The sequence below is a fragment of the Salmo salar genome, chromosome 01 (assembly GCF_965601325.2).
Source record: "Salmo salar chromosome 01, fSalSal1, whole genome shotgun sequence".
Lineage (NCBI taxonomy): Eukaryota > Metazoa > Chordata > Actinopteri > Salmoniformes > Salmonidae > Salmo > Salmo salar.
In genome coordinates, this window is record NC_138291.1 from 45,503,153 (window position 1) to 45,516,082 (window position 12,930).

At 46.3% G+C, this 12,930-nt stretch overlaps 1 protein-coding gene across 1 annotated transcript in view; it reads left to right on the forward strand.

Moving 5' to 3' along the window:
* The first annotated feature begins 308 nt into the window (after window positions 1-308).
* LOC106603236 (afadin) overlaps window positions 309-12,930 on the forward strand; it is a 58,314-nt gene continuing 45,692 nt past the window's right edge. The window contains exon 1 of the mRNA XM_014196616.3: window positions 309-585. Within this exon, the coding sequence (XP_014052091.3) occupies window positions 490-585 (96 nt within the window). The 5' untranslated portion in view covers window positions 309-489. The remainder of the gene's footprint in view (window positions 586-12,930) is intronic.

Below are 12,930 nucleotides of genomic sequence, written 5' to 3' on the forward strand. Positions count from 1 at the left end.
GAATCATGGAATACAATAGTATTTTCAACATCCAGACGACAATAGCATTTTTCTTTTTAAAGAACATTTAATTGGTTGTTCATGTATATTAGGGTCTTTGTTCCATTGTGAGTTGTCCTGTAAGCGTCAAGAGCTGTAACAAAAGCTGCCCTACATTAATGATCTGGTTGAATGGGCTGGATTGATGACCTGTAAACATAGATTCTAGTGGAAATCACAGATATGCATGAGAAGTGGAATCCACTCAAGCGTGATCACTTCCTGGACCTCAATAAAGGAGGGTGGAATGCACTCATACGTACTGTAGCAAGCATGCAACTATCTTCATGATCAATCTCAATGATTTAACTCTGCACACTCCACCAGATGTCAGCCGTTTGAGTACAGTATCTGCACCACACACTGCACTGGCTGAAGATTGTGGCCAAAAACAAGGATCATTTTGAAGATATAAGACTGTTACTTTAGTATTTACTCGGTTGACTGGACATGGCGGGGAAGGAAGAGTGGCAGAGATTAGCTGACATCATCCAACATTGGAACAACACCCGACTGGACCTGTTTGAGATCAGTCTGCCATGCAAGGTGAGTGGACTTCAGAAATGTAATCAATCAAATCTACAGTGGGGTAGGAAATTATTGACTACCTTGATAAAGATGAGAAAAAAATTACTAAATAATTAAAATACTGAGCTGTATTATACCCTTCAAAAAAATTGGAAATTATATTATTTTATACTAATACAATTGATCAGATAAAGAGATTTAGTTTATGAAGTAATATTTTTTCCTCTCAAAAAGGTAGCGGTCAAAATTATTGACACCCATGTTTTCAATACGTTTCAAAACCTCACCTTGAGAGGTTAACAGCACCGAGCCTTGTTCTAAAATGTTTTATGAGTTGGAGAACACATTGGGAGGGATCTTAGACATTCCTCCATACAGAATCTTTCCAGATCCCTTGATATCCTTCATCTGCCCTTATGGACTGCCCTCTTCAATTCAAACCACAGGTTTTTAATGGCGTCCGGAGACTGAGATGGCCATTGCAACATGTGGATTTTGTGTTCAATTAACAATTTCTGTGTGGTGTGCTTGGTGTCAGTGTGTTTCTGGAAGATCCACAAGATGCCAAATTTCAGCCTCCTGGCAGAGGCAACCAGATTTTTAGCTAAAATGTTCATGATGCTGCTGATCTTAACAAGGGCACCAGGACCAGTGGAAGCAAAACAACCCCAAAACATCATATATTCAAGCACCATATTTTTCAGTAGGTATGAGGTTCTTTCCTCACATGCATCCTTATTTCGACGCAAAACCCAACTCTGGTGTGCGTGGCCAAAGACCTCTATTTCCGTCTCATACGATCATAGTACCTGGTTTCAATCCAAGTGCCAATGTCGTTTAGCAAACTCCAGGTTTTTACATTGGTTGCTCTCAATAAAGTTTTTTTCCTGGCAACCCTTCCAAAGAGCCTATTGGCATTCGTCTAAAGAGCCTAACTGCCAATATGTCCAGCCTGAGACTTACACCTAACCATTGTTACAGCCCCCCTCTGTTTATTGTAAGTCTCAACTTTTCAAAACAGTACTGCATTTAAAACTGTATGGATTAGTTCACATGTATAAACTAACCTGTCTCTGGCATGCCACCGTAGCTTTTTCCAATATTAACGGGAAACTTCACCCCTAGACACTATTACGGGTGTTTTTCTAGTCTCCCTACATAATGATGAGTGATAGGTATTTCAGACATTATTATGGACTATAGTGGCCTTTTTTATTTATTTTCGCATCGCGGGAGAGTTCAACAAATAATGTCATCGGTTGATTGAGTCATGTTTTGTTAAAACATTGTGCTTTGTGTTTCACCGAGTAGATATGGTTTACCTTGTTCAATAGAGCCAATGGACTTATTTCAACAATGTTTTTATCTGCCAGGACATTGCAGGATATCTAGGCTGACTCATTTTCCCTTGCTTTGTAAAGACTACAGCCTGATGGGAGCCCTACTTCCTTGTCCATTTATGTTCCCACCCTTGAAAGCGAGCTTTTCAAAATGGGGGCGGTACACAGGAGCTATTTTACCGGGCACTGTCTATCTATGGCTGCTTCTGATAATTCCTCTTTCCAAGAAGAGTTGCACAACAAAACATTGTTTTGATGTTATTTTACCTAGGGACATACAGCCTTATTAATTTGAGCCGGAATACACTAAAGAGACATTGAGCCAGCAAGAACAAGAATTGTGAGACTAAACAAGAATTGACATTTGCCCTCCTGGTCTATCTGGTCTAGTCAGCTGCCTCCGTTGCTCCTGATCCTGGGGTAACACAGTCAGATTTCAACTGGTGGTGCCTATGTAGGTGCTGTCCAGCCATGTCGACAGAAGAGGAATGTCTGTGCTGCAAAAATTTGATCCTGGACAGTTCTTAGTGGAGAGGGTCATTGCAGACACCATGGGTCCTGTGTGTGTGTGTGTGTGTGTGTGTGTGTGTGTGTGTGTGTGGTGTGTGTGTGTGTGTGTGTGTGTGTGTGTGTGTGTGTGTGTGTGTGTGTGTGTGTGTGTGTGTGTGTGTGTGTGTGTGTGTGTGTGTGTGACAGACCAAAGTTTCAACGCACATATAGATAGAGGGGTGCTGGAAATGTTCTTCGGAACCTCCAACATTAACTGGCGGCAGCAGCCTAGTCCAGATGGACCAGGAGGGCAAATTACAAACGAGTAAGGGGTTTTGCGGTCGGTAGCTAGCTAGCAATATAAGCTCTCTTTTTACATGAGGTAGTGTTGTTCAGTACAGTACAATTTCGTGATCGACTCGGGGACTTGCTAGTACCACTACAAGCCAAGCTAGTCAGGTTTATCTAGTTAGCTTTGTTTACTATCCCCAAAATGTACTGTAGCCTAACAAATCAAATTTGATTTGTCACATGCACCGAATACAACTGGTGAAGACTTTACCATGAAATTCTTGCTTACAAGCCTTTCCCAACAATGCAGTTAAAATTTAAAACATATATTTTTTTAAATGGTAACAAGGAATAGTGCATCTCATTAGCAGCAAAACTGGATAAATGTTTTAATGATGACGACAAAGAGTAAAGAAATGAATTTGGCTTTATGACTCATATTACTAATAGTCTTCCTCTCAAGCTCTGTCAAGTTGGATGGGCAACGACACTGCACGGCTATTTTCAGGTCTCTCTAGAGGTTCAATCGGGTTCAAGTCCTGGCTCTGGCTGGGCCACTCAAAACATTCAGAGACTTGTCCCAAAGCCAGTCCTGCATTGTCTTGGCTGTGTGCTTTGGGTCGTCCTGTTGGAAGGTGAACCTTCCACCTGAGCGCTCTGGAGCAGATTTTCATCAAGGATCGATCTGTACCTTGCTCCGTTGATCTTTCCCTTGATCCTGTCTCCCAGTCCCTGCCGCTGAAGAACATCCCCACAGCATGATGCTGCCACCACCATGCTTCACCATAGGGAATGATGCCAGGTTTCCTCCAGATTTGACGCTTGGCATTCAGGCCAAAGAGTTCAATCTTGGTTTCATAAGACCAGAGAATCTTGTTTCTCATGGTCTGAGAGTCTTTAGGTACCTTTTGGCAAACTCCAAGCGGGCTGGCCACTCTACCATAAAGGCCTGATTGGTGGAGTGCTGCAGAAATGGCTGTCCTTCTGGAAGGTTCTTCCATGTCCACAGAGGAACTCTGGATCTCTGTGAGAGTGACAATCGGTTCTTGGTCACCTCCCTGACCAAGGCCCTTCTTGCCTAATTGCTCACTTTGGGCGTGTAACGATTGTCGTGTGTGGAGGACCAAGACGCAACAGGGAAGTGTATACTCATCTTCTCTTTTTAATATAAGATAATATAAGAAGAAGAAACAAAATAAACACGTATACAATTAACAGAAACGACACTAACAGTTCTGTCAGGTGACAAGCACAAAACAGAATACAACTACCCACAATCCACAATACAAACAAACCCCTAATTATAGGACCTTCAATCAGAAGCAACGAGGAGCCGCTGCTTCCAATTGAAGGTCTAGAACAAAACTGCACATAGAAACAGAGTGACTAGAATAAACATAGAAAATGCCCTAACATAGAACATATACCAAAACTCTAGACCACTCTAATCAAACACCCCTTGTCTATACACAGACTAACAATCCCCGAAACATATCAACAAAATACCCCCTGCCACGTCCTGACCATACTAAACACTAACAAATAACACCTTTACAGGTCAGAATGTGACAGTACCCCCCCCCCCCCCCCCAAAGGTGCAAACCCCGGATGCACCTAACAAAAAGAAAATACAAAAATCCAGCTTATATGGGAGGGAAGGGAGGGCGGCCACCATCACCGACGATGCCTCTCCAACGCTCCCCCCTTCCCGCATACTCGTCCCTACGGAGGTGGCTCTGGAGCGGGACGTATCCCTCGCTCCGCCACTTGCTCACCCCTCTTCTTGGCAGACTCTGGGGCGAGGTCCCTCTTTGTCGACCTCGGACTTGGGATCCTCGCTACGGGCGACTCTGGTTGCACTGGACTGTCATGTGACTCTGGTCGTGGACTGTGGGCCACTTCTCTCTCGGGCATAGGTGCTGGACACTCGGGCTGAGGCACTGTCATCGGGCACTCTGACTGAGACGCTGTTGTCTGCCACTCTGGGTTAGGCGCTGTCGCTGGGCACTCTGGGCGAGACGCTGTCGCTGTGCCATCTGGGCGAGGCGCGTGCACTGAAGGCCTGGTACGTGGGGCTGGCGTAGGGGACGCCGGACTAGGCCCACGTACCTCAGGGCTAGTGCTAGGGGCAAGAGTAGGACGAGTTGGGCTGGGCTGCCGCACTGGGAGCCTGGTGCGTGGTGCTAGCTTCGGGGGAGTCAGACTAGAGACACGCACCTGTAGGATGGTGCGTGGTGCAGGAATAGGTCGAGCTGGACTGAGCTGCCGTTCGGGAAGCCTGGTGCGCGGTGCTGGCTTCGGAGGAGCCAGACTGGAGACACGCACCTGTAGGCTTGTGCGGGGAGCCGGAATAGGTCGAGCTGGACTGGGCTGCTGTCCTGGAAGCCTGGTGCGCGGTGCTGGCTTCGGAGGAGCCAGACTGGATACACGCACCTGAGGGCTTCTACGAGGAGCAGGAGTGGGATACACCGGGCCTTGGGTGAGTACTGGAAGTCTCGAGCTCACCTCCTGCACAACCCGTCCTGGCTGGATGGCAGTAGTAGCCCTGTACGTTCGGGGTGCTGGTACAGGGCGGACTGGGCTATGCAGGGGCCTGATGGTCGCCGTGCGTAGAGGAGGTGTCCTGTAGCCTGGACATCGGAGGCGTACCGATATATATATATATAGACATATTGGGCTGGCATCCTCCTTCCAGGCTGGATGCCCACTCTAGCACGGCCTTTGCTTGGGGCTGAGATCACACGCACCGGATGTGCGTGCGCATGGGCGAGATCTTGCGTACTTCTTCGTACTTCGGCGCTCTCCACTCCATGTGCTCCCCATAATAAGCACGAGGTGTTGGCTTAAGGGGCATCCTTTGACTAGCCACCAACCCCGTGTGCCCCCCCCCAAAAAATTATTGGGGCTGCCTCTCAGGCTTCCTTGCTAGCTGTGTCCCAACGTACTTCTCCCGGTCCTCACCGTTCCTTCGCCACGGACCTTCTCCCGCCAGGATTTCCTCCCATGACCACAATTCCCTGTAATCCTCCTGCTTCCTTGGCTGCTCCCTCTTCTGTTGCTTGGTCCAGGTCTGGTGGGTAGTTCTGTAACGCGTGTCGTGTGTGGAGGACCAAGACGCAACAGGGAAGTGTATACTCATCTTTTTAATATTGAAGAAGGAGAAACAAATGAAACACGTATACAATTAACGGAAATGACACTAACAGTTCTGTCAGGTGACAAGCACAAAACAGAATACAACTACCCACAATCCACAATACAAACAAACCCCTAATTATAGGACCTTCAATCAGAAGCAACGAGGAGCCGCTGCTTCCAATTGAAGGTCAAGAACAAAACTGCACATAGAAACAGAGTAACTAGAATAAACATAGAAAATGCCCTAACATAGAACATATACCAAAACTCTAGACCACTCTAATCAAACACCCCTTGTCTATACACAGACTAACAATCCCCGAAACATATAAACAAAATACCCCCTGCCACGTCCTGACCATACTAAACACTAACAAATAGCACCTTTACAGGTCAGAACGTGACAGGGCGGGACACCAGCTCTAGGAAGAGTCTTGGTGGTTCCAAACTTCTTCCATTTAAAAATAGAGGCCACTATGTTCTTGGACCTTCAATGCTGCAAAAATGTTTTGGTGTCCTTCTCCAGATCTGTGCCTTGACATAATATTTTTGTAAAGGTATTTCTGTTATTATTTTTAATACATTTGCAGAAATTTATAAAAAACTGTTTTCGCTTTGTCATTATGGGGTATTGTGTGTAGATTGAGGAGGAACACAACTTATTGCATCCGTTTTAGAATAAGGCTGTAACGTAACAAAATGTGGGAAAAGTCTGAATATCAAATCAAATCAAATGTATTTATATAGCCCTTCTTACATCAGCTGATGCCACAAAGTGCTGTACAGAAACCCAGCCTAAAACCCCAAACAGCAAGCAATGCAGGTGTAGAAGCACGGTGGCTAGGAAAAACTCCATAGAAAGGCCAAAAACCTAGGAAGAAACCTAGAGAGGAACCAGGCTATGAGGGGTGGCCAGTCCTCTTCTGGCTGTGCAGGGTGGATATTATAACAGAACATGGTCAAGATGTTAAAATGTTAAAATGTTCATAAATGACCAGCATGGTCAAATAATAATAATCATAGTAGTTGTCGAGGGTGCAACAAGCACGTCCGGTGAACAGGTCAGGGTTTCAACCCACTCAGTGATTCAACCCACTCAAGTGACACACCTCTCCCAGGGACGGCATGGAAGAGCACCAGTAAGCCAGTGACTCAGCCCCTGTAATAGGGTTTGAGGCAGAGAATCCCAGTGGAGAGAGGGGAACCGGCCAGGCAGAGACAGCAAGGGCGGTTCGTTGCTCCAGTGCCTTTCCGTTCACCTTCACACTCCTGGGCCAGACTACACTCAATCATAGGACCTACTGAAGAGATGAGTCTTCAATAAAGACTTAAAGGTTGAGACCGAGTCTGCGTCTCTCACATGGGTAGGCAGACCATTCCATAAAAATTGATCTCTATTAGAATGGCCGGTATTTTTTTTAAATAATTTTCCTTTTTCTTTTTCTTATACCTTTATTTAACTTGGCAAGTCAGTTAAGAACACATTCTTATTTTCAATGACGGCCTAGGAATGGTGTGTTAACTGCCTTGTTCAATGGCAGATGACAAATGTTTACCTTGTCAGCTCGGGGATTCAATCTTGCAACCTTACGGTTAACTAGTCCAACGCTCTAACCACCTGCTTTACATTGCACTCCACAAGGAGCCTGCCTGTTACGCGAATGCAGTAAGAAGCCAAGGTAAGTTGCTAGCTAGCATTAAACTTATCTTATAAAAAACAATCAATCAATCATAATCACTAGTTAACTACACATGGTTGATGATATTACTAGTTTATCTAGCCTGTCCTGCGTTGCATATAATCGCTTAGGTACTGTCACGTTCTGACCCTAGTAAGATGTCATTTTCTATAGTAGAGTAGGTCAGGGCATGACAGGGGGTGTTTTGGGTTTTCTATGTTTTCTATTTCTATAATTAATTTCTAGTTTTTCTATTTCTATGTTGGGATTGTTTGGATTAATCTCCAATTGGAGGCAGCTGATCCTCGTTGCCTCTGATTGGAGATCGTATTTAAGTACTACCTGTGTGCCCGGGTAGTTTGGCTGGGCCAGGACTGGGACCTGAGCCAACTCCCCATGCTTTTTGTGGTGAGCATGTGCCTGCCTCTCGCACTCTCTCTCCAGTGCGCCTCCATAGCACAGTACGTCCTGTGCCTGCTCCTCACGCTTTCCCTCCAGTGCGCCTCCATCATCCAGTACGTCCTGTGCCTGCTCCTCGCACTCTCCCTCCAGTGCGCATCCATAACCCAGTAAGGCCGGTGCCTGCTTTGAGCATTCGGTCCTCAGTGCGTCTCCTCAGTCCGGTGAGACCGGTTCCTGCTCCACGTACAAAGCCTCCAGTGATAATCGATGGTCCGACGCCTGTAGAGATGATCCATGGCACTAAGCCTCTAGTGGTGATCCATGGCCCGGAGCCTGTAGGGATATTCCATGGCACGAAGCCTGAAGAGGTAATCCATGGCCCGGAACCTGAAGAAATAATCCTTGGCAAAAAACCTGGAGGGATTATAAATGGTCCGGAGCCTGTAGGGATAAACCATGGCACGAAGCCTGTAAGAATAATCCATGGCCCGGCACCTGTAGAGATAATCCATGGTATAAGAAGCCTCCAGTGATAATCCTTGGCGCGGAACCTGTAGAGATGATCCATGGCATGGAGACAGCAGCAACGGTCACTCGTCCGGAACCTATTATGACGCCTCCCAGTCCGGAGCTTCCAGCGACGCTCCCTAGTCCGGAGCCTCCAGCGACGTTCCCCAGTCCGGAGCCTCCAGCGACGCTCCCCAGTATGGAGCCTCCAGCTACGCTCCCCAGTCCGGAGCCTCCAGCGACAGTCTGCAGCCCAGAGTCTTCAACGGCGGTCTGCAGCCCAGAACCTCCAGCGACGGCCCGTAGCCCAGAACCTCCAGCAATAATCTACAGTCCGGTTCCTTTGACGACGATCCACGGTCAGGTGGTAATAAAGCAGAAGGATCAGCGGGTGGAGCGGGGAGTACACCCGGAACCGGAGCCGCCTCCTATGCTGGAGGTTAAGGTTATGTGGACTGCATTTGAGCCGTCATAGTCAAGTATCACCCTCCCTACCCTCCCTTTTGTTTTGTGGTTTCTTTTGTTTTTGTTGCATTCGGGGTCTGCACCTTTGGGGGGGGTACTGTCACGTCCTGACCCTAGTAAGATGTCATTTTCTATAGTAGAGTAGGTCAGGGCGTGACAGGGGGTGTTTTGGGTTTTCTATGTTTTCTATGTTTAAGTTCTAGTTTTTCTATTTCTATGTTGGGGTTGTTTGGGTTAATCTCCAATTGGAGGCAGCTGATCCTCGTTGCCTCTGATTGGAGATCGTATTTAAGTAGGGGTTTTTCTTCCTGGGTTTTTTGTGGGTAGTTGTTTTCTGTTTAGTGTATGTCACCTGACGGAACTGTTATCGGTCGTTTTGTTGTTTTTTGTTAAAGTGTATTCATTAAAAGTAAATATGAGCACTATACACGCTGCGCCTTGGTCCCCTTTATACAACCCGCGTTACAGGTACACGTTGCTCCAATGTGTAAATAACCATAAACATCAATGCCTTTCTTAAAATCAATACACAAGTATATATTTTTAAACCTGCATATTTAGTTAACCTTTATGGGCTACTCAACAGCCAGTGTAATCCCGTGGCGCGTTATTCAAATTCCTCAAAAATGCAAAAACTTCAATTTTTCAAACCATTGACTATTTTACACCATTTTAAAGATAAGACTCTCGTTAATCTAACCACACTGTCCGATTTCAAAAAGGCTTTACAACATTTACATTACATTTACATTTACATTTAAGTCATTTAGCAGACGCTCTTATCCAGAGCGACTTACAAATTGGTGCATTCACCTTATAATATCCAGTGGAACAACCACTTTACAAAAGGGCATCTAAATCTTTTAAGGGGGGGGGGTTAGAAGGATTACTTTATCCTATCCCAGGTATTCCTTGAAGAGGTGGGGTTTCAGGTGTCTCCGGAAGGTGGTGATTGACTCCGCTGTCCTGGCGTAGTGAGGGAGCTTGTTCCACCATTGGGGTGCCAGAGCAGCGAACAGTTTTGACTGGGCTGAGCGGGAACTGTGCTTCCTCAGAGGTAGGGAGGCGAGCAGGCCAGAGGTGGATGAACGGAGTGCCCTTGTTTGGGTGTAGGGCCTGATCAGAGCCTGAAGGTACGGGGGTGCCGTTCCCCTCACAGCTCCGTAGGCAAGCACCATGGTCTTGTAGCGGATGCGAGCTTCGACTGGAAGCCAGTGGAGAGAGCGGAGGAGCGGGGTGACGTGAGAGAACTTGGGAAGGTTGAACACCAGACGGGCTGCGGCGTTCTGGATGAGTTGTAGGGGTTTAATGGCACAGGCAGGGAGCCCAGCCAACAGCGAGTTGCAATAATCCAGACGGGAGATGACAAGTGCCTGGATTAGGACCTGCGCCGCTTCCTGTGTGAGGCAGGGTCGTACTCTGCGAATGTTGTAGAGCATGAACCTACAGGATCGGGTCACCGCCTTGATGTTGGTGGAGAACGACAGGGTGTTGTCCAGGGTCACGCCAAGGCTCTTAGCACTCTGGGAGGAGGACACAAGGGAGTTGTCAACCGTGATGGCGAGATCATGGAACGGGCAGTCCTTCCCCGGGAGGAAGAGCAGCTCCGTCTTGCCGAGGTTCAGCTTGAGGTGGTGATCCGTCATCCACACTGATATGTCTGCCAGACATGCAGAGATGCGATTCGCCACCTGGTTGTCAGAAGGGGAAAAGGAGAAGATTAATTGTGTGTCATCTGCATAGCAATGATATGAGAGACCATGTGAGGATATGACAGAGCCAAGTGACTTGGTGTATAGCGAGAATAGGAGTGGGCCAAGAACAGAGCCCTGGGGGACACCAGTGGTGAGAGCACGTGGTGCGGAGACAGATTCTCGCCACGCCACCTGGTAGGAGCGACCTGTCAGGTAGGACGCAATCCAAGCGTGGGCGGCGCCGGAGATGCCCAGCTCGGAGAGGGTGGAGAGGAGGATCTGATGGTTCACGGTATCAAAGGCAGCAGATAGGTCTAGAAGGATGAGAGCAGAGGAGAGAGAGTTAGCTTTAGCAGTGCGGAGAGCCTCCGTGACACAGAGAAGAGCAGTCTCAGTTGAATGCCCAGTCTTGAAACCTGACTGATTAGGATCAAGAAGGTCATTCTGAGAGAGATAGCAAGACATTAGATTATGTCAACAGAGTACCCAGCCAGAAATAATCAGACACCCATTTTTCAAGCTAGCATATAATGTCACATAAACCCAAACCACAGCTAAATGTAGCACTAACCTTTGATGATCTTCATCAGATGACAACCCTAGGACATTATGTTATACAATACATGCATGTTCTGTTCAATCAAGTTCATATTTATATCAAAAACCAGCTTTTTACATTAGCATGTGACGTTCAGAACTAGCATACCCCCCGCAAACCTCCGGTGAATTTACTAAATTACTCACGATAAACGTTCACAAAAAACATAACAATTATTTTAAGAATTATAGATACAGAACTCCTTTGTGCAATCGAGGTGTCCGATTTTAAAATAGCTTTTCGGTGAAAGCACATTTTGCAATATTCTGAGTAGATAGCCCAGCCATCACGGCTAGCTATTTAGACACCCACCAAGTTTAGCCCTGACCAAACTCCGATTTACTATTAGAAAAGTTTGATTACCTTTGGTGTTCTTCGTCAGAATGCACTCCCAGGACTGCTACTTCAATAACAAATGTTGGTTTGGTTCAAAATAATCCATTGTTATATCCAAATAGCGGCGTTTTGTTCGTGCGTTCAAGACACTATCCGAAGTGTAAATAAGGGTCACGAGCATGACGCATTTCGTGACAAAAAAAATCTAAATATTCCATTACCGTACTTCGAAGCATGTCAACCGCTGTTTAAAATCAATTTTTATGCCATTTTTCTCATAAAAAAGCGATAATATTCCGACCGGGAATCTGCGTTTAGGTAAACAGATGAAAGAAAATAAAGCATTCGGTCGACTCGGGCACGCGCCTAAGCCCATAGTACTCTGATCGGCCACTTGCCAAAAGCGATAAAGTGTTTCAGCCAGAGCCTGCCTCGATATCGTTCAGCTTTTTCCCGGGCTCTGAGAGCCTATGGGAGCCGTAGGAAGTGTCATGTTATTGCAAAGATCCTCAGTCTTCAATAAAAAGAGCCAAGATGAAACACAATTTGTCAGACAGGCCACTTCCTGCATGGAATCTTCTCAGGTTTTTGGCCTGCCATATGAGTTCTGTTATACTCACAGACACCATTCAAACAGTTTTAGAAACTTTAGGGTGTTTTCTATCCAAAGCCAATAATTATATGCATATTCTAGTTACTGGGCAGGAGTAGTAACCAGATTAAATCGGGTACGTTTTTTATCCGGCTGTGTCAATACTGCCCCCTAGCCCTAACAGGTTAATATTGCCTGCTAACATTCATTTCTTTTAACTAGGGAAAATGTGTCAATTCTCTTGCAACAGAGTCAGGGTATATGCAGCAGTTTAGGCCGCCTGGCTCGTTGCGAACTGTGATGACTATTTCTTCCTAACAAAGACAGCCGACTTCGCCAAATGGGGGATGATTTAACTTCTATGGGCTAGGTGGGACATTTGCGTCCCACCCTAGTCAACAGCCAGTGGAATCGCGTGGCGCGAAATACAAATACCTCAAAAATGCTATAACTTCAATTTCTCAAACATATGACTATTTTACACCATTTTAAAGACAAGACTCTCGTTAATCTAACCACATTGTCCGATTTCAAAAAGGCTTTACAGCGAAAGCAAAACATTAGATTATGTCAGGAGAGTACCCTGCCAAAAATAATCACACAGCCATTTTCAAAGCAAGCATATATGTCACAAAAACCAAAACCACAGCTAAATGCAGTACTAACCTTTGATGATCTTCATCAGATGACATCTCAGTCTCACTGTCCCCAGGCTGACCACTTACAAATTCTGCTGCTGTACTTTGCCCAGAGACAGCAGACACCCCATTCCACTTTCTGGCGGCTTTAGAGAGCCAATGGAAGCCTTAGAAAGTGTCACGTTACAGCACAG